The sequence below is a fragment of the Neltuma alba genome, unplaced genomic scaffold, assembly GCF_004799145.2.
Source record: "Neltuma alba isolate B1F8T4 unplaced genomic scaffold, ASM479914v2 tig00006238_pilon, whole genome shotgun sequence".
In the NCBI taxonomy this organism is placed as follows: domain Eukaryota; kingdom Viridiplantae; phylum Streptophyta; class Magnoliopsida; order Fabales; family Fabaceae; genus Neltuma; species Neltuma alba.
Window position 1 is genome coordinate 55020 of NW_021634398.1, and position 27976 is coordinate 82995.

Genomic DNA, 27976 nt, shown 5'->3' on the forward strand with positions numbered 1-27976 from the left:
TATAGTTAAAAATTTCAAATTAATCTCCCAAGTCTAAACTAGTCACCAGAAAGATGAGTACGGAATCAGAAGAATTGTTGGAAACTCGAGGTAAAATGTCATACATAATCTGATCCTGAAGCATTTTCACTAATCTTTTTATTTTCTGTAAGCTTAACTTATTTTTGGTACAGACAAAGTTTGGAACCTCAAATGCTAGGAAGATTGCTGGCTTCAGACTTGGAGAGATATATCTTTGCCGAAAAGATTGCTGATTCCTTTCCCAGGATCGCTTTGTTTTACAATAGACTCTCCAACCAAAACCTGGCCCCAAAAAAAATAAAATAATAATAATAATAATAAAATATAAAATTAAAAAAAATCGTAGTTTGATTGGACATTATATTATAGTTATATATTGGCTGCATGCACTGTTCACTGAATTTGTAGATCAGGTTTGATTATAATATCAAAATACTTACAGCTTTGACACCAGCTTCTTGTACATAGGCAATGTCATCGGGAGTAAACAGGCCAGATTCCCCAACAACCTTAACAAACAATTCATGGAACAAGATCATCATTAGCAGCATAATCACTACCAAAACAGAGATCTTTCAAGGAAGTCTTAGTAAAGATATAGAGGACATACAATTATGTCTTTCTCACGGATTATTTTGCCTCGCTCTCCTTCAAGAAGCTTCTTTGTGTTACTGATGTCCACCTCAAATGTTCCTGCAAACCAAAAATAACAAAGCTACGATAAGTCAGTCTCTCATTCAAAATAAGATGAGAATGAGAATATTCAAAGATGAAGTAGAAGATTGTTTATGTTTTAGTCAAATGCGTATCGAAGTTTGAGCAAGAAAACATATTTTTTTTAACACCACAAAACTTATATATCATATAATAATCTAAATGGGACTACCGACACAGGTACTCATGGGTTAGTACATTTAAGACAATTCAACAATGAGACAATTTATCAAAATAAGAGGTCTTGCACAATGATCACAGATTTCAACAAATAACAGACAACTTCTCAGAAAATCAGACTCGTTAGTTAAGTTTCTGATATCATACCAAGTCAAAATTCATAAGGGAATAAGAGATTTCATGGGCAAGAAGGCTTATTACTAAAGCAACATCCAATTCTCTACTCCAAAAAATGATAACGGATATTTTGATCTTTACATATGAGTAAGGGACAATCATCCTAAAAAAATAACAGAAATCTTTATCTTTAGATAAAGAAACAACAGAAAGAGCAGAACTGTTTTCTTAACAGAAAGAAAGAAGGCATACCAAGATTACGGTTGTTGATCCCAATAAGTTGAATCCCCTCTATTCCAAGAACACGATCAAATTCATTCTCATCATGCACCTAAGGGCAAACAGCACAAAGATTCAAAATATATGGATATTTTCTGCTGGTTATCACCAAATAAAAAGAATGAACGTAAAATACAACAGATCCCAAAAAGTCTGAGTTGGCAGTAACAAAACTAGAAGCCATACCATGCACATTCAAGGATTTAGGCAAATTGAATTGAAGTTATTTACATCATTGTAATATGCATGTAATTTCTTTGCAGTCTAAATGGAGGGGAAAATACACTAGGAAAGCGGAAAGCTCATAGTCTCAAATAGCATAGAGCTGGTCCCAAAATAGGTTCGGCTTTATTTGCCAATGTAAGGTGGTAAGTAAAAGGTTTCAGATTTGAGCACCAAAATGATGGAGTTTTACTACACATTTGCTTAACTGTAGAAACTAGAATTAAGCGCAACATAAGCAACAAAACAAACGAAGAACCATCAACTCTACCTCCACAAGAGCAGTCAGTCCAAGTATCTTGCATATCTTAATCATGTAACCAATGTCAAGATCCGGTAAAACAGCAGCAATAAGAAGAAACTGCATCTGCGCCTTTAATTCGAGCATAATAAAGTTGCCATGCATCTACTATAAATTCTTTGCACAACAAAGGGCACTGCATATTTTTAGGCAATTAAGACACAAGACATACACCATTCTTTAGGTAATACAATAAAACCAATATGAAAGAGCAAAACAACTCAGCAAGGAAACCTTTACTCCAGCCTTCCTTATCAAGTCAAGATTGTCAAAGCTCCCCTGTTTTGATAGGATGAAAGGCATGTTAAAGATAGCTAACACTGAGCTGCAGGTTCACAAAAAATACAAGATAGATAGCATACCTTGAAATACTTTTCATCTGTCAAAACACTTAAACATGCTGCTCCACCTTTTTCATAAGCTCGAGCTATTTCAACCTATCACAAAGAACCTCTAGAATAGTGCCATATACTGTGAAGAGAAAATAACAAATAAACTAGAGGACTGTGGTGATTATTGCTCATTGCATAGGGTGTTTAGAAGGTAATGAAGATACTGGCAGATAAAATGATCCGTTCAATGAGAAAACAAGAAATCTTCCAGAAGCAACAAACTAAGATTAGGTGTGATATGATATTGTAATAAATAAATAACAGAAGTAACAGAATGAGTAGTTACAGATATGAGAGGCAGTTATAAGCATTGTCGCCAATAAATAGATATTAAGTACCGATTTTTAAAGCAGGCTTTGATATGACATGGATTAGTGCCAGTTCCTATTCTCTGTTTTTGTTCTCTATCTTTCCCTCTTCTCCTTTGAATCCTCTCTTTCTCTCTGTCTCTCTTCTATTTCTCTCTATTTTCGCTCTCTTCTATTCCCTCTAATCTCTCTTGTCCTAATAACAATAATCTAACAGTATAGATATGAGAGGTAGTTGGAAGCATTGTTGCCTATAAATAGATATTATTTACCATCCAACAAGTTGCAATCCTGGAGGGAAGAGAAGATAACAAGCAAACTAGCAATGGTGACAGCCAGTTGATATAAGAATTCGCACTGGCACCAATAACAACTACACGCATCTTTTAAAAATGTTGAGAAATCACAAACAGATAAAAACAGAACAGAGTTAAAAGGGAAGGCACACTTACTGGATCGAAGTCCTCTCTCAGGACACCTCTACTCGGCGAAGCTTTCTTCACTTCAGCTATCAATCCCGGAAGTCCTGTTCGCTCATTGGCCTCCCTCAAGGAACCAATGAAATCCCTGGTAGCAGGAGCATTTTCAAGAGCTTTCTTCAGTACAATGAGAGGCATTTTCTCTTTCATCTGAAAATCAAACAATTTACAGTTTATTTGCGTAAAAAGTATATTTACTTAAGTAAATTAAAATGAGAAATCAATCAGTCGTCATACCTGTGCGACTTCTGTATCCTTGTACCATATAATCTCTTCCAAAATATTACGAGGAGTATTTCCCTCATTCTGCAACCGGAATTCAAAGGGACCTACATAATGCAAAGGGGGCCCAGTTGGCGGTCTTCTCCTTATCCTTATACCTTGGCTGGCAGCAACTTCATTCTGGAGCATGCCCACTTCCAACTCCTTAACTTCTAGGGAATCTGTCAAAGATTCACTAGATGTATCTATTGCAGGCGAAGTATCGGTTGAGCCCATCTATGAAAACAAACCAGAAAATGACATGAGCTTAAATGAGTATAGAGTAGCCACCAGGTTTCCGCATTATATAACCATTGCATCTTTACACTGAAAAATGAAGTCAAATATGGATAAAACAAAAGTATTAATTCATCATATACTCTACTGCCAATGAGATATGAACATTAAGGGAATCAATAAATGTGTGGAAGAAAGTGTGCAACTTTATGCAAAACGAGATAAAAGAAAATTAGAACAAGTAATAATCAAACCACAATGTAGATAGCAATGCAATCAATTAACTGGAGGTCACAAATCCAATTTCTCCCTCGATTTTCATCGAACTCGTACAAACCCAACTAACCTCCGTAGTCATAGTCTAATACAAACGAACCAGGAGAACGAAAAATAAAAATAAAAAACATGAATACAAATCAGGCATGAAGAAATTTTGACCTGGGATCGAACAGAGAAAGCGGGAAAAGAGTGTCTTGCGCACGGATTCACTTGCGCTGGCGGCGGAATCCAGTTTGGGGTTCTGGAAGAGAGGGAAGGGGCAACCTGAAACGCAGGCTTGAGAGAAAGCGAAGAGTGCATTGTGGAGTGTGACATGAAGATTGAGAGTGTGAAGAAGAAATTTAGAAGGAGAATTAAAAGGAGATTTGGCAAAAGACGAACTGATAAAACAAGAGGACAGCCCCTCTCTTTGGAGCCAAGATCTTCTGTTATTCTGTTACTCTGTTTCCCGCGGCATCAATTTTTGCGGTTTCTATTTCCAAATATCTAATTCTAGTGGACTCTGCTTTATTACCATCATCGTGGAACCTGTCTTCCTTGAAGCTATGGCGCGTACCTTCACGCCATCCCACAGAGCCACATGCTATTAAATTGCACTTTATTATTATTCTTTTTTTTAGGGTTAATTAATCTGGAAGTCCTTATAGTTTTAACCAATTTTGAATTAGATCTTTATAGTTTTTTTTCTTTTTATCAGGTCCTTATACTTTCATCTATTTTTAATTAGGTCCTCGCATTTATTTTTCTTTTTATTAAGTCCTTATAATTTCACTAAAATTTTAATTAGGTCCATCTAGTTTTAATTTTTATTTATTAATTAAATATGAACTTAATTAAATAAATTAGTACTGAAATATAAAATATTAATAATTATATAATAAAAGATAAGTAATATAATTAATTAATTAAGGAAATTTTTTAAAACAATTAATTTTTTTTGCTAAAAAAATAAAATTATTATAATAATTCATTATTTTTAGAATATTATTTTTATAAACTAATATTACATAATATATACTATTTTATGTTTATAAAATAGTACTATTAGAATTTATAAAATAAAGAATAAAAAATTCAGGGACTTACTTAAAAATAAGGTGATCTTATAAGGACTTGATAAAAAGAAAATAAATGCAATGACCTAATTAAAAACAGGTGAAAGTATAAGGATCTGATAAAAAGAAAAAAAATTATAGGGACCTGATTCAAAATTGGTTGAAACTATAAGGACTTGCAGATTAATTATCCCTTTTTTTTAATCATCAAAATTTTCCCCAATCTGAAACTTGGTGGAGATGAATCAGTAATTTTGTGATTACAAATTACCCCCTCACTTTAAAATATAAGCTAAACTTTGTTCAAATACTTAATGAGTTTTTTTTTTAATTTTATTATCATATATTCTCTTTTCTCTTTAATTTATTTATTACATCTTTTACTTATTCTCTTCATTAATAAAGTATATTAAGAAAAACAAATATATACCTTACACATTTATTGTTTTAAATTGATTTTAATTAGTTTCTTAATAAACATAATGGATAAAGTTTAGCTTATATTTTGAGCAGGAGGGAGTACTATGTATTATATACTAAAAAAGAAATAAAAACTAATTATAGACAATAAATCACAAATATAATCACATTCCTTTTCAATTTCTTTAAATACATGATCCTATGAATCCATGGCCAGAAAATAGAAAACGGGGGCAAAAAAAAAAAACAGGCAAATTTTCTATTCTTATGCTCAATTACTTTTTCTCCCCAAAATACATAAACTCTTAAAGATAACTATTTGGTTGTGATTTAATATTTTATAAAATTATTATTTATTTGTGTTTATGATAATAATTGTATGAAATGTTAAATCTCGCCATTTTCTGCCCTAAAACAGACAAAAACTGTAATACTTAAAACAACAAAACTTACATGGTGTGGTGCATCCGTGTACCTTTTGATAATTTTGATTTAGAACAACTTTATTTAATTATTTTTTTAACTTAGAATATTCATAACCACTCAATCATGCTAATTTCTTAATTAGATAAACCAGAACTGAGTTACTTAAAGTCAAACTTCAAAAAATGAATAAAAAATTTACTTAATAAAAATTATATTTTTTTTCTAAATTTAATTTAGGAACATAAAATAAATAAAAATGCAGTAACTTTAATTTTGACAAAGAAAAACTTAATTTTGGGCTAATCATCAAAAGGCACCATCAACCCATCAATAGTAGTGTTAGATCATCGCCCAAATTATTCTTTTTTTTTTTTGGGGCACAACTCACCCACTTATTATATCCCCCATAGAGAAGTTATAATTGGCCGGAGAAAAATAAATATATGCACGGAATTGTTACGCTATGTTTGGTACGGGATTTTCAGAGGGGAATGGAGGGAAGTTGTTCCCCTCCCCTTGTTTGGTTAGTGTAATTTTTTAAGAAGGGGAGGGGGCTCCCCTCCCCTTCCCTCGTTTAGTTAAGATATTTTTTAAAAAGGGGAGGGGTTTTTCTTCCCTCCCTTTCCCTTCTAGCCTCCCCTCCAAAAGTGGGGTTTTTTGGAGGGGAGGTGAGAGATAATATTTTAATTCCTTATATACCCTTTCGATTTGTTAATCTCTAATCAGTCGTAAACATTTCTATATAAGAGAGTCCCTTTTAAGTATCTAACAAGAGGTTATTAAGATAATTGTCTCCAAAATTAGTGAGCATTTGTAAATTTTTTTTTCTCTTCTTCTAATTCCAAGAGGCTATTGGTATTTTCTTTCATCTTCAGGGTCTTTTCTCTGATTGAAATCTATTACTTGTGACTTTTTATCTTGATATTCTATAAGTGTGTGACTGTGTCTTGTAAATCAAAATTGGTGAATTGTATTATATATTTATAGTTATATCTTAACAAAATAAAAAAGTGAGAAAATTCATTTAAATTTTATGAGGTTAAAATACTCAATTTTTTATTAGAATAAAATAAGGTATTATTAAAATTGCTCCCTCCCCTCCCCTCCCCTCCAATCAATCCAAACAGGAGATCATTAAAATCCCTCCCCCTCCCTCCCCTCGCCTTTGTAGCTATCCTCCCCTTTCCTCCCCTCCCCTTCCCTTGATTAAAATCCCTCCCCTCCCTTTCCCTTCGTGGAGCCAAATACAGCGTTACGGACCATGGCTAGATTTTGATGAGCCTCGACTAAGCTGCTGAGTTTTGCGGTAGGGGGGGAGGAAATGAGTAGGGAAGCTTCAAGTTCGCAGCTTCTTGAAGTCCCAGGAATCTCAACTATAACCAATTTGCAGAAGAAGAAACAAAGCTAATTAAACAAGCTGCCATAAATGAATAGAGCAGCGCTGAACATCTTCGCCTTAGAAAAGAGCAACTGTGTAAAGCCTGCCGCACCATATCTTGAACGCAAAGCACCATAGGCAACCCCAATCATACCATTCCCATGTTGAGGTGAATAAGTTGAAAATACAATTGTATTCTATGAAACTGGTGTCTATTATGGATCCCACATTGAAGAGCCTCACAAGTATGATAGGGTTTTTAAATTCAAGAGGCTATCCCTCCTAATACTCTGATATACTTGTTGTTTTAAAAGTCACCACTCCAAAACTTGGCCTGTCAAAGCCAAATATTGCAATATACTTATCCACACTGCTGTTTGAGAAAACTAGGGAGTGGACATGGGAAATATCATGTATGGGAAATATCATGTACCGTCAATTTCATGTTTCTTAGTATTTTGCCAGATAACTTCTCAGCAAAGTGAACAAAACCAAATCAGCTCTTTTCATGTCCAGCTTTAGCAGGATGGAGTATGATATGATATGGATGCTGGGTTTAGTCAGCCCTATACACCAAACTCACAGAAATAAAGGGTAGGTTTGGCTGTAGACTTTGTACATGTCACAGGGTAACTTTTGTCACTCTTCGTTGTTGCTTATGTTATGGAATTCGTTGTCTTTTGGAGGGTACGATGTTTCTTTTCAGAGAGGGATAGAGGTTAGGAGGGGACTGGTCTCACGGATACCAGTGAGAACCTTGCTTTTGACTTTAGTTGTGTTCTGTTCTTTGTGATTTCAGTATGTAATAGGGAATTGGATTTTGATCAGACTCAGTGACTTCTCTGCAATAAAATTGATTATGCTTCTCATATTAATATTAAAACCTCAGTATTTTCCTTATTTTGCCTCGTTTGCACTCAGTATTTATCATGTCCAGTAACAGTTGCTGAGGCTCCTATCAGACTACCACTTTGGTGATTTTTCCATGATGCTCAAACAACTCCGTAAGGCGATCTCTAGTAATGATTTTTGGCAGATTCTCTACACATTACACTGCCTTTACCAGTATCAATCTACTGCCATCAGTCAAACAGATATCTAAAGTATGTATAGCTCAGTTCATCGGTATGCTAAAATTGACAAGAATTTCCTTGTGGAGGCCATTAAAACAATATAAAAGAGATAAGGTGTTTAAATACTTCTCCACAAAGGAGCACCCAGCACCTAAAATTTTTTTTTGCTCTTACATGTCCTGAAAGTTTTCTGGTTGTTATCTGCCGTTAAATTTGATTGTTAAATTATATGGTTTGACTGGTATCTTTAACGGTTAAACTTAACGGCAAATAACAGTTCATGATAGAAATGCTACAAAAAAAACTTCTGAGGTATGTAAGAGCAAAAAAAAAATTTCAAGTGCTGATTACTCCTTCGTGGATATTCCCGAGTATTTAAGCACCTTATTCCTAACAAACTAAGCAAAGTTCACTTTGATGCGAAAATCATGACTGTTTCCTCCTCACATTTCACGTGATATCACTTTCATCACAGATATCTTAATGAGCAGGCCGTTGAAATTGGTTGAAAATCTAGTTCTTATATATCTCAGCACCCAAAGTTCGCCACTTTTTGTTGCTCGAGATCTCATGCAGGTGACGAGACATGCAGATTCTTTGGGAACATATACGTTCTGACTTCTGTGCTTGCAGGGTATTTCAAGTTCAACCATTGTTTCTCAGTAAAGTGCTTTATGTAGCGTTAGCCTTGAGTACTGATGATTTCCGAAATGATTTATGTGAAGCTCTTTTTCAGGTCACATCTTCAAGAGGGTCTTTGATTCGCTTCGCGTGGTCTATATGCATGCAACCTATATGCTCAGATTTAAATATAAAAGAAAAATGATGCAGAGGCGCAATAAGACCACTGTATTCTACAATCTTAAATTTAAACTGTGGTAATCTTTTGATTCATATATCATGGTTAGTAATAATGTGATAAGTTGCGCATAGGTGCGTTCTATTTTTTTTTTTTTAACTGATTTTTTATCTCACCACAAGAAAATCTGTCACTTTCAGATAGATTTTTGCAAGTTCAAAAGACATCAACAAAGCATCATAAATAAGTTGATATTCAAATCCGATAAATAATGTGCCCAATTCTTCATTTGAGGCAAATAAAGAGACGCTAATCAGTTTAACACATGTAATAAGATGTTATTTTCAATATGCAATATGCTTCAAATGTCACCAGAAATCTCCACATGAGCAAGTACCATCCCTAAAATGATGAAATCTCTTTAGGTCTCTCAGTATAATTTCCCTCTGGCTCATTTTGCTAGCATATTTCATTATAAAATGGCAATCGCCACATATTCTCAAGTTCTTCACAATCCTAATGGTCGACCTTGGAGCAGTACTGATGAGACCAAAAGCAAGAGCCAATTTCTCACTATGCCTTCCTAATGATTCTTCCTTCTCTTCCTCCTCAATATTATGAAGTACCCAATCAGTTTCAGGCACATAACCTTCTTTCCTAGCTCCTGCCATTATTTCCTCTAATTTCCCATATATCTCTTTAGCATGCTTATGATCTTGATCTCCGGCAACAAAACTGTGAACTTGGCCATCTACTTCAATATAACTCCATCCAGGATCCTTTCCTGCTCCACTGCTTTGCATCAAAACTCTTACTCTCTCTACATCATCCCATCGCCCCACTGTGGCATAAACGTTTGATAAAAAGACATAGCTTCCAGGGTGCTTTGGTTCAAGCTGCAAGAGTTTGTTTGATATTAATTCTGCCATTTTGATATTTTTGTTAGCCTTACAAGCACAAAATAGCGTTCCCCATATGACGAAATCAGGAGCCATTGGCATGCTCTGGATGAACTCAAATGCTTCATCTAGTCTACCTGCTCTACCTAAAAGATCTATGACTAATGCATAATGTTTCATTGTTGGCTCAATGGCATACTCATATCTCATCCTGTCAAAGAAGCGTAACCCTTCATCTACTTGCCCTGTGTGTGAGCATGCAGTTAAGATGGCGAGGAAGACAACACAGTCGGGTTTCACGCCTGCATAGGTGGCAATATTCAGGCAAATAATAATTTAAAATAACAAAAAAAAAAAAAAAAGAACTGAGATGCTGGTTAATGGAATAAGAATTGGAAATTTGTGTTTGCACCTTTAGACTTCATCAATTCAAAGCACCGCAGAACTTGCCCATGGTGACCATGGATTGCCCATCCCCATAGCATAGTACTCCAACCAAGAAGGTCTTTTTGTTTCATGTTAGAAAACACTTCACTTGCGGCCTCAATGTTCCCACATTTGGCATACATATCCACTAGAGCATTTCCAATTGCTTTAGTGATGAAGAAACCACAATTTGAGATATAATTGTGAATTCGAATTCCAGCCTCTAGTGCACCAATTTTTGCAGAAGCTGATAGAGCAGAAACAATAGTAAGATCATTCGGTTTCACGCCTTCTTCAAGCATTTTAGAGAAAAATGACAATGCCTCTCTATGGTCTCCATTTTGAGAAAAACCTTTTACCATTGTGGTCCATGAGACCACATTCTTCTCCTTCATTTGATTAAATAGCTCTCTTGCGACATTCATATCGCCATTTTTTGCAAACCCATTTATTAAGGTATTCCAAGACCCAACATTTTTTTCAGGCATACCTTCAAAAAGTTCTCTAGCCTTGTCCAAATCTCCCATTTTACAACATCCATTAATAGAAACATTCCACAACAATATGCTTCCACGCTTCACAGTCTGCGGCGTTTCATCAAACAGTTTTAGTACAGAACCCAACTTCTCTACTTTAACGTACATATCCGCCAAGGAAACTCTAACAAAGTTATCAAATTCCACGCCAAATTTCAAAATCGCCCCATGAAGACAATCGCAGAGATCGCCCGCGACCAAAGCCGCGGCTGACTTTAGGATGAATGGAAACGTTAGCCGGTCGGGCCTAACATTCAACCTCATCATGAGACCAAAAAATGAAATTGCACCTTCGAACTCGTCATTTTCACAAAGCCCACGAATCAAAGCATTGCAAACAAACAAGTTTTTATCCTGATACTGCTCAAAGATCGCAAATGCATAATTAATGGATTTCAGGAGAGAACAGGAAGATATGAACTGGGTTGTAACTCGACTGCTTGAGAATAAGTTGGAAATGAGTATCTGAGCATGAATTTCTCGGAGTTGCCGGCTAGTTCTTGAGGCATGAATAAGAGAAATTAGATGGGTTTCGGATCGGTAAGAAGTAGATTTAGTATGGAAGAAGATGCTAGTGACTGTCTTGGGGCGAAACCATGACTTCGAGAGATCTAGGAGTGCTTTCATTACGGATCCAGTAAAATAGGGCATAGCAATGCGTGGAGAATCAAACGAATAAGACGTACCATCGTCTTATGGACTTCGCTTACTACCAAGATCCCTGTGTAACTGAAGCTCGTTAGCTTTTCTGGTTTCTCTGTAACCAAAATCCATGTGCGGAAGTCAGATTAAGGGGGTGTTTGGCTATCTCCCCAAACCATGATTTGGAAAAAAATCAGCCAAACACCCCATTTTAATTTGAAACCATGGTTTTGACCCCCAAAACCTTGGTTTGGGAAAAAGCTATCCGGAGCTGCTTCTTGCTTTAAATTATTGATTGTTGGTGGTGGGCCCAGAGAATATTACAGAGAGCATGCGTCAATTATTATTCCTTCACTATCGGTTTTGCTCTGAAGAAAACAGAGCTTCGGTCCTTCACTCTCGACACTTCGCTCTGAAGAAAACTTCGCTCTTCAGTCCTTCGCTTGCCGGTCCTTCGCACATCAGAAAACAAATTCAGCCAGAACGCGTTGCCTTCCTCCTTTGCTCCTCCTGAGTTAGAACACGGTGCTGCCGGTGAAGTCGTGGTTGAGTCGCGGTTTGAAGGTGCCGGTGAGAGAATCCTCTGCTCTGTAGAAGAAGATCGCCCCTTGGGTTGTGAACCGTTCATTTCATTGCCGTGAAGCATTTTGTCAGTGGTGGTTTCATCTTGGTGAGGTCGTCGTTGGTGGTTCCCTGGCGCAAATCCGGTGCTCAGGTAAGGTGTCTCCTTTGGAAAAATGAATTGTTCCTCATTCCTTTTCTTCTTCTCCATTGTGTCGAAATCCTGGCTTCAATTTGCTGCTTGTCTCTATTTCAATTGGTTCATGCCTATTCTGCCAACATGGAGTGCATTGTCTGGTGGTCTTTATATGTTTTCTTGGTTCATACATTTGTTTCTTTCTCAAAATTCTCACCGTAGTCCATTTTCATTTCATTACTGGCTTGAGTGGTTGTTTGCTTGGTGCATAGCTGCTTGAAGTTTTGCTTCAGGTGTGGGTTCATTTATGTTGAAACCGAAACTTCATGCTTGCCCTGGGTTAATTTGATCTCGGTTTGCCTCCTCTGCTGAAATCGAGACATCGTTCATCTGATTTCAGTTTGGTTCCTCTGTTGAAACCAAAACATCATGCTACTTCTATGGGACTGACCGAAATCTAGGTATAGAACATGTACTCAACGTTTTGATCGGTTAATCGAAACGTCTTTGTATTTCTTTTTATTCGAGAGGTTACCGACATCTGTTAGGGATTTCAATTAGTGGTTGTACTCACGTTTTGGTCAGTTAACTGAAAAGAATTCCCTTGAATGGTGGGAAAAAAAATCATCATTAATTTTGGGATTTTGATTATTAATGACACCTCATTTTGCTAGAAAAAAAGTCATTATTTGTAGTTTATTAGAGATAGAGGATATGTTATTTTGACCTGAATGTTGTACTTCAATTAACTTGACATGAATGGCATAGAACATGCGGCTATACTTGTTAAATACTATACCTGTTATATCATATCTCCAGGACTGAATGGTATGCTTTTTGGGTTGAACTTGTGATGACTGAAATGTTGTAATTGGTCTATAGCATAATGAGTAAAAAAAAAACAAAGCTTCGTGGGATATAAGAACCACAAAGGTCTTTATTGACCTATGCATTGAAGAAGTTGAAAAAAGGGGAAGAAAAGGAACTAGCTTGACAAAGCTTGTTTGGACAAGTCTTGTGGACAGCTTCACTGCAAAGACTGGGAGAGTCTATACGAGAATCCAATTGAAGAAAAAATATGATACCCTGCGAAAGGAGTGGCAGTTATGGGTAGGCTGCTCCGTGAGACAGGTTTGGGGTGGGATGCCGAAAGGAATACTATTAGTTCCCCTGATGATTGGTGGGAGAAGAAAATAGTGGTAATGGTTTAACTTTATTTGAGCTTGCATTTTCTCACATGTTAATGTTTTTTGTATAATGTATTATATTTTTGGTGTTGAATGCGCAGGAAGTTCCAGGCTACGAGAAATTTAGAGAAAGAGGGCTTCAATTTCAGGTTGAATTGACTCAACTCTTTGGGTCTGTAGCTGCAACTGGACCACAGTCATGGGCACCTTCTTCCATGTCACTTCCAAGCGAAGGAGTTCCTGAAGATGATATGGAAGAAGGGACTGGAGATAGTGATGAACTTTTAGGGGCACAAACTGGTATAAGCGGGGAGTTTAATTCGGTCACATTCAATGACAATAGTGGAGGAAGTGAAGGCAACACTGGGATGAGACAGGAAACCAATCGTGGGGGTAGAAGCACAGGTGGCAGTCGACCTAGTAGCTCATTAAGGGTTAGAAAAAAAGGTGAATCGATGAAGAAGAAACCCACTACCACTATGAAAATAGCGGATGCACTAAGCAGGATAGTTCAAGCAAATGAAAATGATTCTCAGTGTGAACATGAGGAGATTTCAGAAGCACGTGCTTATGAGACGTCAATTGCGGGAGTCATGGAGCACCTTAATGAAGTTGATGAAGTTGTTGATGATCCTGATCTGTTTGGCCGGTGCACAACACTCCTCATGGACAAGCCAGCTGCAAGGGAGATGTATGTGGCTCTAAAGAACAAGAGAGAAAAACTCTTGATCTTCTTGAAGCATGCAACTAAGGACTGAGACTTCATTTGTGTTGTTTATTATAGTATTTGACTACTTTTTGTGTTGCTTAGAAGATAACTGTGATAATTTGTATATATTTTTAGGAATTATGTAACCAGCACTATTGTATATATTTTTAGCATGCAACTGGCCCTTTTTCAAACATGCTATTTGAGTAATTGATGGAACACATATTTCGTGCGTTGTTGATGCAATTGAGCAAACAAAATTTATTAACCGAAAAGAAAGAGTGACGCAAAATGTAATGGCGGTTTGCGATTGGGACATGTGCTTCACTTTTGTATTGGCCGGATGGGAAGGTAGTGTGCATGATGCTCGTATATTTGACCACACCCTCACAACTCCTTCCATGAACTTTCCCCATCCGCCTCAAGGTATATTTTAAATTGCTACAATTTATTTATGCTTAATTGTTAGAAAACAAAGTTTATTAACACCAATCATATATTTCATGTAGGCAAATATTATTTGGTGGATGCTGGCTATCCGACACCCATGGGATACCTTGGTCCCTACAGACGTGAACACTACCATCTCCCTGATTTTTGAAGGTCATCTGCATTTGAAAATGAGAATGAGGCGTTTAATTATTTGCACTCAAGTCTACGAAGCACTATTGAAAGAACTTTTGGAGTTTGGAAGAGTAAGTTTGCAATTTTAGGAAACATGCCGAGCTATGACTTTCCAACACAGGTTCAAATTGTTTGTGCAACGATAGCCATACATAACTTCATTAGATCAACATCCATTTTTGATCCTGGTTTCATTCAGTTTGAAAAAGAAGGTTTTTATGCAGAAGAAAATAATAATGATGATGGAGTTGGATCTTCACATATACCTTCATCAATAGAATCTTCATCTCACATGGCTCAATTTCGTGACTCCATAAGAGATTAAATTGTTCACTATATACAAGAATAGCCATGTCTTTCTTATTTCCTTTTTTCTTTTCAGATAATGTAATGTGTTGTTAAAAAAAACTACTTGGACAAATATATTTCGTTGCAACCTCTATTATTAAGACAATTAATATGAAATTTTTTGTGTGGTTATTTAATTTTGTGAAAAAAAATTATGGGATTTCATCTTTAAGAAATAATAATATTTTTTTTGGCAAAATAAATCATTTTCCTAAAAAACATATTTAATTATATTATTAATATATATACACATTAATTTTTTATTATTTATATTATTTATGTCTTATTTATTATGTTGCCAAAATATATATTATTAACAAATTTATTACTTCAAATAAACATATATTATGAAATATATCTTATATGTAATTATCGTTTAAACTTATGTCATTTTTAGTAATTTCTACATATCAAAAAGCACTTCTGACAATAATTATCCAAACACTCTTACTTTATCAGAATCACTTTTTCAGAAAAGCTATTCTTTCAAAATCTATTCTTCAAAAGCTATCCTCCAAGCCATGGTTTTGCCTTATCCAAACACCCCCTTTGGAGGCCTATGTGTGCCTTGCGAGCTTCGGATTTCAAAAATTAGGGATTTATTGCTTTTTGAGTACTACCTGATTTTATGATATTCTGAATATAAATACTACCTCTTCCACGTCAAAAAGAATATAAATATTACTGATTAAAAAAACTAATTAAATTAGTTATTTATAATAAATATGTGTTATCTTTTTTAAAATAATACTCCTCCAATAAGGGTCTTATATTTAGGACCAGAAGAGTATTACTAATCAAGTGTGTTAGTTAGAACTATTATTATTACAAAGACAATTTTTCTAAAAAATAGATAAATATGAGAGACAAGATGGATTGGATTTTTATATTTAGAATCAAAATAAAAATCAAACAAAATCTTATATTAAGAACCAGAACTCGCATCAAATAACTAACTTACACTAAAATTAGTTAAAACACACTTATTCATGAAGAAGGTGAATGGAAGAGTGAATGAGTAAAAATAAGAGATAAAAGAGAATGTGTCAGAGAGAAAATATGAAAGAAATATATAATTAATTAGAGACATAAAAATGAAAAAAATGTATTAAATGATGCTTATAACAAAATCAAATCCTTTTAAAAATTTGATGCTTATATTTTCAACTGGGGGAGTAAAATATTAGAATGTATATTAATATTGTAAAATAAATTAATAAAACTTTAAAAATTGTATAACTTTTTAGGTCAAGATAGGATCCGGACACCTCTTTTCACATCTCAAGTTATTTTTGTCCAATCTTAAAAAATTTTCATACTAAAGTTAAGACGAAGTTACAGGGATGAGACATGCTTAAGTACCTTTACATTTTGTCATATTAAAACCAAGAAAATGGGTTAAACTCATCAGACTAGTTAATTTAAAGGAAAATTTTCAAAAAATATACTCCTAAAATTTTAAAATTTTAAATAAAAAATAACTATAAAAATATGTTATTATTTGTTTTTTTAAATATTATCAATTATTATTAAAATATAATAAATAAATCTGATTTGAAAATTTAAAATTTAAATATATTTTCTTGTAATTCCCCCTTATTTAAACTCGAAAATTGCAAAAGGCAGACTTGAAATTTTACCCTTCAAGTTTGCAAACCCCCTTTAAAAAAAAAAAGAAAAAGGGAAGCCTGATATCAAACTTGGCCTGATTAAAACAAGGGAAAATTACTGTAGAGTCCCAAGCAAGAGATTTTATCACTCTCAGGTCCCTGGAAATGCTAAAATGAATCTGAGGTCCCAAGGGACTTAATTGTGAAAAATTCCAATTGTGCAATTACAAAATTACCCTCATTCATTTGAAAGAAAACACTGAAGAAAAATATGAGGGTTCTTTCATTCGCACAGCTCCGTCGCACCTTGCATCTCTTCCTATCGCGTCTCGCCTCTTTGACTGTGATATTCTACTCTGCTCCTCGCCTCTATAACTCCGTCTCTGCCTCACGCCTATTGCTTCTCATTGTCACTACCAACTTCCTTGTTTTTCGCTTCTCATTCTGTGAGGTATAAAATGATGCTCTGTTTTTCGCTGGTTCATGCTTTGTTTCTGCTGAAAATAAATGAATATGACAGTGTTTTTTTTGTTATAATCCCTGTAATGCGATGGTTCAATGTGTTGTTAATGGATACATCGAAGGTTGTCAATCTAACTATATGACTTGTCAATGACAAGTGATTGTGACAGGTTGATATGAAGAATGGCAAGTTCAAGTGGGAAGCATTTGTTCTGCTATATCCATCTAGGGAGACAATTTATTAATGGTGTAGAAGATGAAATGCAATAGTTGAAGGTGGTGTGAGAACAAGAATGATAAAGAAAGGCACATCATATGAAGATTTTAAAACAATGGTAGCATCAATTATCAATTGTTCTGCTTAAATTGTTATTGCAATGATCAAAGGTTGTCATTAACAACCCCATGACTTGTCCTCTTATGCAGGATGAAAGATTTGCTCAGAGATTCAAATGCATTGTCCATGTCTTCATCCAATGTGTTTAGTGAAGACTCACTATCATTGTCATGTGGTTCACAAATGATACCAACCCCAATTTCGAAAATGAATTAAAAAAAGTGGAAGGATTTTGTGAATGTATGTGACAATATTATTTTGTAAATGTCATTACACACCCCTCAAGTTCTTGATCATTATGTACACATACAACCTATATGCTTTTTTAAGTGGGTTGTGAATTTGGTGTAGTTACATTGTATACATATATATAAAGTGATAAATGATATTCGGAAGTAATCTGATATAATATCATATTTCTATTTTGCTGTACTTGTCAATAGATTGCCATAGACTTGTTATCACATGCTGTTGAGGCTGTCATTGACAGTCTGAATTAAGTTACTGGTATAATATGACAATTTCATGTACTTGCAATGTTTCATGATTTCTTAACATATGATTTTAGTGTTAAAGCTGTGATATGATATTATTAGTTATAATTTAATGTTATTTGAAGGTTGTGCTATCCCACAGAGTTAGTTATTAGCAACACTGTCGAGGTTGTCAATAGATTCCCCATAGGTTGTTAACACTTACTGTTGAGGTTGTCAATGAATCTCTATAATAAAATTTTGCTGTAATCAATTGGGATCACTTAAAACTGTTAATGACTTGAAAGAGCTTCTCATTTTATTGCTAAAGTTGCTATATATGATAATAGTGCTATTTGGTTAGAGGTTGTGCTATCCCCCAAAGTCAGTTGTTAGCGACACTGCTAAGATTGTCAATAGATTTCTCTTGGGTTGTTAACACTCGCTGTTGAGATTGTCAATGAATTTCTGTAATAAATTCTGCTGTAATCCAATTGGGTTCACTTAAAGGTGTTAATGACTTGAAAGAGCTTCCTATTTTATTGTTAAAGTCGTTATATATGATAATAATACTATTTGGTTAGATGCTGTCCTATCCCACAGAGTCAATTGTTAGTGACACTGCCAAGGTTGTCAACGACTTCTCCTCAGGTTGTCAACACTTGTTGTTAGAGTTGTCAATGAATTTCTGCAACAAAATTCTGTTATAATCTAATTGGATTCACTTAAAGTTGTTAATAACTTCAAGAACTTTCCATTTTATTGTTAGAGTGGTTATATATAATAATAATACTATCTGATTAGAGGCTATGCTATCCCACAGAGTCAGTTGTTAGTGACACTGCAGAGGTTGTCAACAGATTCTTATTGGGTTGTGAACACTCGTTATTGAGGTTGTTAATGAATTTCTGCAATAAAATTCTGCTATAATCAAATTGGATTCACTTAAAGCTATTGATGACTTGAAAAAGCTTCCCATTTTATTATTAAAGTCATTATATATGATAATAATTCTATTTGATTAGAGGCTGTGTTATCCCACAGAGTCAGTTGTTAGCGACACTGTTGAAGTTGTCAATGACTTCTCCTCAGGTTGTCAACACTCACTGTTGAGGATGTCAATAGATTTGACAGAGAAGACTGTGATATGTACCTATCATGTCATCATAGTTAGCATTCGTTTTTTTAGTATTAATACCCTTATCATTTCTAGACATGATAAGGATATTAATGAAGAATTTCATGCTAATCAATACACATAAATGGCATTAAAAAAAACTTTGTAACCATTAAATAATATCAATACACATTAACTTAACTTTACATTTAGATGTCATTGTATTGTCAAATGAAAAAACAAAACGCTATATATGCTACCATCTCCAACATATTGCATTTCATCTTCTACATTATTAATAAATTGTCTCCCTGGATGGATATAGCAGAACAAATGCTTCCCACTTGAACTTGCCATTCTTCATATCAACCTGTCACAATCACTTGTCATTGACAAGTCATATAGTTAGATTGACAACCTTCGATGTATCCATTAACAACACATTGAACCATCGCATTACAGGGATTATAACAAAAAAAAACATTGTCATATTCATTTATTTTCAGCAGAAACAAAGCATGAACCAGCGAAAAACAGAGCATCATTTTATACCTCACAGAATGAGAAGCGAAAAACAAGGAAGTTGGTAGTGACAATGAGAAGCAATAGGCGTGAGGCAGAGACGGAGTTATAGAGGCGAGGAGCAGAGCAGAATATCGCAGTCAAAGAGGCGAGACGCGATAGGAAGAGATGCAAGGTGCGACGGAGCTGTGCGAATGAAAGAACCCTCATATTTTTCTTCAGTGTTTTCTTTCAAATGAATGAGGGTAATTTTGTAATTGCACAATTGGAATTTTTCACAATTAAGTCCCTTGGGACCTCATATTCATTTTAGCATTTTCAGAGACCTTAGAGTGATAAAATCTCTTGCTTGGGACTCTACAGTAATTTTCCCTTAAAACAATAGCCCCTACCGTCAACGCTCACTGAGAAATAGGACAAAATAGGCTTTGAAAGGCCAAATTATGCGAGTGAGCATACCAAAGAGGGCCCTTGGACTTGGACTGGATTGTTTTTAGGAGATTTTTTCGCTCCGTCTCTATCCTGCCACAGTAATCTTTTTTTTTTTACCAGCATCCTGCCACAGTAATCTAAAAAGTGAAATATATATATATATATATATATATGTATGTATTACGAGTTTCCGGAGGTTCTCTAATTTTTCTGCCATTCTTAAATAATCTTGGAAAAATGATTAAAAAAAAACCGTCAAAATAAAAAAGTTGTAAATAAAGACTCATAATAATATTAATATTGATTTTGACAATAATAATATAAGTTTTGATAATAATTTTTGTAAACCGGTCTCTGTGAACAATAGTCTTTCATTATATTTTTTTAATGATTTTGTCCGGAGTACACATTATTAAGAAAAATTAGACGAAAAATTTAATTGAAAGCCCCATCTCACAACTCTGAGAGTGTTTAGAGACCATAAAAAGTACTCCTCCGGTCCTTATTATAAGACCCAATTTGACTTTTTATTTGGTCCTAATTATAAGACCCAATCCATTTTGTCTCTTATATTTATACATTTTTTTCCAAGATAATCCTTCTAATAATGATAGTTTTAGCTAATATACTTAATTAGCAAGGATATTTTAGGAATAACAACACTTATTTATTATAAATAACCAACTTAATTTGCTTCCTTAATCTCCTCAAATAAGTCAATTGGGTCTTATAATTAGGACCGGAGGAGTACTTCTCAAAAAAAATTTTACACAAATTGAGATAAATTTTTTTATACATTTATTTTGTATATTGTAAAAATACTTTTAAAATTATGATTTTAATTTCATCCAACTACTTTTCCTTGCTCACAAAGTCACTGGAAAGATTCATCACGTGTCAAGTTTAATTGACACGTGTTGGATATCAGAGCTGGTAGAGGCGGGGGCGCAGGCACACCAACCACCTCATGCCCAACGAAATTTATTAATTACCTTAAGAATTTACGTACTCTTTGGGGAAAAAAAAAGTGACAGAATATAAGAATAAAATATTTACATTCCTTTTTTTCCCTCTTTTTTTCTCTCTTTATTAATTATTTTGTTTTACAGTATTTTTTTAATATTTTACTGCTGTGTTGATAACTGCAGAAATTGGGAAAAAAAAATAACTGCAAAAATTGATCCAGTGGGAAGCAGAGCAGCAGTATAACAGACGATCTCGGCTGAAAGCAGAGGGACTGTCCTCTTGTTTTATCAGTTCGTCTTTCCAAGCCTGCTTGTCATTCCCCCTCTAAATTCTTTCTTTACCCTCAGTCCACAATGCATTCTTCCCTTTCTCTCAAGCCTACGTTTCAGGGTGCCCCTTCCCTCTCTTCCCGAACCCCAAACGGGATCCCGCCGCCAGCTCAAGTGAATTCCTGCGCAAGACGCTCTTTTCCCGCTTTCTCTGTTCGATCCCAGGTCGAAAGTTCTTCATGGCTGATTTAAATTGGTGACTTTTTTTGGTTCTCCATGTTCGTTTGATTAGACTATGATTTGGGAGGTTAGTTGGGTTTGGAGGAGCTTGCTGGAAATCGAAAGAAAAATAGGATTTATGACCTCCAATTAAGTAATGTGATGTGGAGATTCTAAGCCATGTATAAGCTAATTATTGTTCAAATTGATTGATTGCAATGTCATCTACATTGCTTTTTGGTTATTATATTCTTTTTTATAACGTTTTGCTTACAATTGGACACCTTCCGCATAGTTATTGATTCTCTTAATTTTCATATCTCATTCGCAATGGAGTGTGTTGAAATGATACTGTTGTTTTATCCATATTTGACTTCATTTTTCACTGTAAAGATGCGATGATTTTATAATGAGGAAACCTAGTGGACTCTATTCTCTTTAAGCTCATGTCATATTCCGGTTCGTTTTCATAGATGGGGTCAACTGATACTCCGCCTGCAATAGCTACATCTAGCGAATCGTTGGCAGATACCCTCAAAATTAAGGAGTGGGAAGTGAGCATGTTACAGAATGAAGTTGCTGCCAGCCAAGGTATAAGGATAAGGAGAAGACCGCCAACTGGGCCTCCTTTGCATTATGTAGGTCCCTTTGAATACCGGTTGCAGAATGAGGGAAATACTCCTCGTAATATTTTGGAAGAGATTATATGGTACAAGGACACAGAAGTCACACAAGTACGACAACTGAATGATTTTCCTCTTTTGATTTACTTAAATATATTTTTTTACGTAAAATAAACTGTAAATTGTTTGATTTTCAGATGAAAGAGAAAATGCCTCTCAGTGTACTGAAGAAAGCTCTTGAAAATGCTCCTGCCACCAGGGACTTCATTGGCTCCCTAAGGGCGGCCAATGAACGAACAGGACTTCCAGGATTGATAGCTGAAGTGAAGAAAGCTTCGCCAAGTAGAGGTGTCTTGAGAGAGGACTTTGATCCAGTAAGTGTGTCTTCCTTTTTAACTCTGTTCCGTTTTTATCTATGATTATGATTTCTCAACATTTTTAAAAAATGTGTGAAGTTGTTATTGGTGCCAGTGTGAATTCCTATATTATCTGGCTGGCACCATTGATAGTTTGTTTGTTAGTTTCTCTTCCTTTCTGGATTGCAACTTGTTGGATGGATACTACTTAATTTTATATTTTCATTTGGCTTCCTGCAACCTATAGCCTTTGTAATACTCTTAATTTGTTGTTTCTGGGAGATCTCATATTTTTTCATTTAATGGGTTATTCTATCTGTCGGTATTTTCATTACCAACACCCAAAGTAATGAGCAATAATTACCACGGTCCTCTAGTTTGTTTGTTATTTTCTCTTCACATTGTATGGTACTATTCCAGAGATTCTTTGTGACAGGTTGAAATAGCTCGAGCTTATGAAAAGGGTGGAGCAGCATGTTTAAGTGTTTTGACAGACGAAAAGTATTTTAAGGTACCCTTTGCGTCTTGCATTTTTTCTGAATCTCCTCGTAAGTTTATTGTTGCTAAGTGATATTTAGTTGTTGATAAGCTGGCAATATTGCAGCTCAATGTTAGCTATCTCTAACATGCTATTCATGTTAACAAAACAGGGGAGCTTTGAAAATCTTGACTTGATAAGGAAGGCTGGAGTAAAGGTTTACTTTCTGAGCTGTTTTGCTATCTCATATTGGTTTTATTTTATCACCTAAATCTGTGGTGTATGTCTTGCGCTAATTGCCTAAAAATATGCAGTGCCCTTTGTTGTGCAAAGAATTTATAGTAGATGCATGGCAACTTTACTATGCTCGAATTAAAGGCGCAGATGCAGTTCTTCTCATTGCTGCTGTTTTGCCGGATCTGGATATTAGTTACATGATTAAGATATGCAAGATGCTTGGACTGACTGCTCTCGTGGAGGTAGAGTTGATGCTTCTTTGTTTGTTCTGTTTCTTATGTTTCGCTTTAATTCTGTTTGCTATAGTTAAGCAAATGTGTAGTAAAATTCCATCATTTCGGTGCTCAAATCTGAAACCTTTTACTACCACCTTACATTGACCAATAATGCCGAACCTATTTAGGGATGAGCACTATGCTATTTGAGACCATGAGCTTTCCACTTCCCTAGGATATTTTTCCCTCCATTTAGACTGCAGGGAAATTACATGCATATTATAATATGTAAATAACTGCAATTCAATTTGCCTTAATCCATGAATGTGCATGGCATATTTTCTAGTTTTGTTACTGCCAACTCAGAATTTCTGGGGTCTGTTGTAATGTACGTTCATTTTTTTATTTTATGATAACCAATGGAAAATATCCATATATTTTGAATCTTTGTGTTGTTTGTCCCTAGGTGCATGATGAGAATGAATTTGATCGTGTCCTTGGAATAGAGGGGATTCAGCTTATTGGCATCAATAATCGTAATCTTGGTATGCCTTCTTTCTGTCTCTTGATAACAGTTATGAACTTTTGGTTACTTCTTTCTCTAACAATAAAGATTTCTCTCTCTCTCTCTCTTTTTAAATGATTATCCCTTACTTCTATGTAGAGGTTAGGACATCCGTTATCGTTATATGCAGTAGAGTTGAATGTTGCTTTAGTGGCAAGTCCACTTGTCCATGAAGTCTCTTATTCCTCCATGAATTTTGACTTGGTATGATACTGGAAACATAACTAACAAGTCTGATTTTCTGACGAGTTGTTTGCTGTTTGTTGAAGTTTGTGATCGTTATGCAAGCAAGAATTCTTATTTTAATGAATTTTCTTATTGTTCAATTGAGCTGTACGGTCATTGTTTGAGCACACATTTGTTGGTGGAGCTTATAAAGTATTTAATTTGTGGGTTAATGTTGTATAGCCTATTGAAATATTGTTAGCTAAGTACTACAGCTTGTGTCGAGATGTTAAAGAAAAAGGATTTTATTGTATTTTGGACTGGAGATTAAGCAATTAAGCTGTCATTTCCAGAACATAAGCATATCATTTTGCCGTTGTCTAAATATTCAGATCTTGAGTTAGTCTTCTATTTTGGGTCTACCATCTTGAATGGTAGTATATAAAACCTTCTGGTTCATTACTTTCTGTTTTTAACCATGCAATTGTGAGCCCTCTCATTTGTTACTACATAAGTTCTTTCTTTTGATAGGTTCCACGATGGGTAGAGTTATGAGCAAGGATCTTGAACTCATATAACTAACAAAGTTCAAAGGGTATCTCCCACATTACAGTGAATATCAAAATCTACCTGCCTATCCCCTCTATCACATAATTTAATGTAATGTAAAACTACATATTAAGTAATAAATAAATAAATCAGAAAATAACTAACTAGATCCTCACCAACATTGACTCAATAAATAACAAATCCTAATTGAGATGTCTATAGGCAATATCTCATCATTATTTGGGACTGAAAATAAGTTAAGAACTCGTAAAAGTATGCCAACAAGTGATCCACTAGTACTTACACCATCTATCCCATGATCCATGAAACTCCGTCAGCCTCATGTAAACTTAATGTTATTAAATATTTTTTTTTTTCCAGTTAATCTATTTTGGCAAGAACATAAATGCAGTGTTTCTTACTCTTTCCTCTGGTTCTATCTTTCTTTGTGCATGTGCGCACGTGTTTCTGTGTGCAGGGCGGGGTTCCTAATTTTAGAGTGTTGTGTGATGGTTAGGTCGAAACAAATTTTTTATTCACTGTTTTGTTGATTTGATTGTAAGTGCTGGTTTTTTCTTAGATGTCCTAACCCTTGTACTTCATCGAATTTACAATTTTAAATTGACTCATTGAATACCCGTCTCAGTAGTCCCATTTAGAGGTTACTACGTGATATATTAGTTTGGTGATGTTAAAAAAGTATGTCTTCTTGTTCATAAACTATCTTCTATTTCATCTTTGAATATAATCATTGTTGTCTTATTCTGAATTATGTGCATGACCGACCTATTTTTGACTTGGTATGATATCAGAAACTTAACTAACAAGTCTGATTTTCTGAGAAACTGTTTGTTGTTTGTTGAAGTCTGTGATCATTATGCAAGTAAGAGTTCTTATTTTGATGAATTGTCTCATTGTTGAATTGACCTGTATGTTTGAGCACACGTTTATTCACCGGTTTGTTGAATTCATTGCAATTATTCGATTTGTCTTCAATGTACTGACCCTTGAGTACCTGCCTCGGTAGTCCCATTTAGATTATTACATGATAAATTAGTTTTGTGATGTTAAAAAAGTAAGTTTTCTTGTTCAAACTTCAATACGTGTTTGACTAAAACACAAACAATCGTCTGCTTCATCTTTGAATATTCTCATTCTCATCTCATTTTGAATTTGAGAGACGGACCTATTTTAGCTTTGTTACTTTTGGTTTGCAGGAACATTCGAGGTGGATATCAGTAACACAAAGAAGCTTCTTGAAGGAGAGCGAGGCAGAATAATCCGTGAGAAAGACATAATTGTATGTCCTCAATATCTTTACTGAGACTTCCTTGAAATATCTGTGTTTTTGGCAGTGATTATGCTGCTAATGATGATCTTGTTCCATAAATTGTTTGTTAAGGTTGTTGGGGAATCTGGTCTGTTTACTCCCGATGACATTGCCTATGTACAAGAAGCTGGCGTCAAAGCTGTAAGTATTGTGGATATTATAATCAAACCTGATCTACAAATTCAGTGACCAGTGCATGCGGCCAATAACTGTAATATAATCTCAAACTACAATGTTGGTTTTTTGCAGGTTTTGGTTGGAGAGTCTATTGTAAAACAAAGTGATCCTGGGAAGGGAATCAGCAATCTTTTCGGCAAAGATATATCTCTTCAGGTCTGAAGTCAGCAATCATCGTAGCATTTGAGGTTATAAATTTTGTCTGTACCAAAAATAAGTTATTGAGCTTACAAAAAATAAAAAAGGTTAGTGAAAATGCATTTGGATCAGATTGTGGATGACAAGTTAATTTGCTACGTCAAGTCCTTGTGGCGTTTAGCCCCACGTTTGCGAGAATTCTTCTGTTTCCCAACTCATCTTTCTGGTGATTAGTTTCGACTTGGTAGATTAATTTGAAATTTTTAATTAAATCTTTAAAATTGAAATGATAATTTAACATTCAATTCAACATGAGATGTATATGTATTGGGTATATAAGAAATGTTGCATGTATTTAGAAGAGTGGAAAACTCGGGAAAATGTTCGAATTCTAAATGTTATGTTGTCTTTAAAAATAATAATAAATAATGTTTTTTGTAGGTAGAAATATCTGTGTAGAGTTTATGCAGGGAAATGTGGGGAGAAGGGTAGAGAATTGAACCTCCAGGCATTATTCAAACCAAATATTTTATGAAAATAAACAGTAAAGAAAATATTATCTGCATCAACCCAGTTCTTACAAATTATTCTACGCCTAAGCTTTTGAGGCTTTGCCTGGTATCTTCGTGGAAAAGTAAATTCTTTTCTCTGGTAGGGAGATTAAGACATGTAATATTCATTATATTTTTGTTCCATTATTCATCATTCAAGAGTAACAGTCCTTCCATTTAATTTAATTTAACGATATAGAAGATATTAAGGTGTGATTATGACCTAGCAAGAGTGAAAAAGACGCAATGCTGCGACGTTGACTAGGGAGAATACAAGAGCGAGTAGTATAAACCATTAGACAAAAAAGAATCAACCTAGCAGATTGCTCAGTGGTTCCTTCAATTTCATTCATGAAGGAGAAAATAATTAAATCTTGAGACAATCTCAGAAAAAGCTCTTGGAATATATCAAATTCTTGATTGAGTCCTTGAATTTCGAAAACGACAGGATGGGTCATTGACCCAATCTGTCATTTGTAAAATTAAGGCGAATTGACAATTTTGCCCCTGACTAAGTAAGAGTGAGTAGTTATTCTCTAAACAAATCTAAGTAACACTTACACTATTCTAGTTATTACAAGATTAGTTGTAGTTAATAATAAGGTACCTGACAATAATAAAATATCTGACTATGAAAAAATGAGTAGTTATTCTCTACACAAATTTAGGTAATGCTTATATTGTTCTAGTGATTACAAAATTAGTTGTAGTTAATAACAAGACATCTGACTATGAAAAATTGAGCAGTTATTCACTACACGAATCTAGATAACACCTAAACCCTTATAGTGATTCTTTAAATCATTATAGTGAATGAATACAAAAGAGGGTAAAGTTGTCAATTCCTCTTGATTTGACAAATGACACATTGGGTCACTGACCCATCCTGTCATTTCCGAAATTCCAGGACCCAACCTAAAATTTCTTTATTCCAAGAACTTTTTTGGGATTTTCCCTTAAATCTTTAGCTAGAAATTTGATACTCCAATCAAACGCTTCACAAATTACAAGTGGATGCTAAAACTATCTTTTATGTTAACATTGTTAATTAACTTTTAAACATTGATTTGACAGCTAAGGTAAGTTGTAAGTGCTCTTCAAAAATATTTTTTCACAAATCGAAACAAATTTTTTTATATATTTATTTTGTATATTGTAAAATTATTTTTAAAATTA

General features: G+C 34.7%; 2 protein-coding genes and 1 pseudogene across 4 annotated transcripts; 1 reads left to right on the top strand and 2 right to left on the bottom strand.

Moving 5' to 3' along the window:
• LOC114749951 (indole-3-glycerol phosphate synthase, chloroplastic-like) lies at positions 1-4284 on the bottom strand (annotated as a pseudogene).
• Positions 3957-26536, top strand: LOC114749950 (indole-3-glycerol phosphate synthase, chloroplastic-like). Of its 3 annotated transcripts, none has more exons than XM_028938496.1 (11): positions 3957-4187; positions 21273-21422; positions 21890-22150; positions 22237-22413; positions 22832-22906; positions 23046-23090; positions 23188-23352; positions 23792-23870; positions 25822-25904; positions 26007-26075; positions 26184-26536. In XM_028938496.1, the coding sequence occupies exons 1-11, from the start codon at positions 4104-4106 to the stop codon at positions 26271-26273; spliced, it is 1278 nt and encodes a 425-aa protein (XP_028794329.1). In that variant the 5' UTR covers positions 3957-4103; the 3' UTR covers positions 26274-26536. The 3 variants fall into 3 exon arrangements, with proteins under 3 accessions (XP_028794329.1, XP_028794330.1, XP_028794332.1); XM_028938497.1 differs by having other exon boundaries at positions 4092-4187; positions 21893-22150; positions 26184-26521; XM_028938499.1 differs by having other exon boundaries at positions 4092-4182; positions 21340-21422; positions 26184-26521.
• Positions 9168-11537, bottom strand: LOC114749945 (pentatricopeptide repeat-containing protein At1g04840-like). The gene is made up of 2 exons (XM_028938493.1): positions 10253-11537; positions 9168-10142 (listed from the first exon to the last, which is right to left on the bottom strand). The coding sequence occupies exons 1-2, from the start codon at positions 11451-11453 to the stop codon at positions 9310-9312; spliced, it is 2034 nt and encodes a 677-aa protein (XP_028794326.1). The 5' UTR covers positions 11454-11537; the 3' UTR covers positions 9168-9309.
• Positions 26537-27976: the final 1440 nt, after the last annotated feature.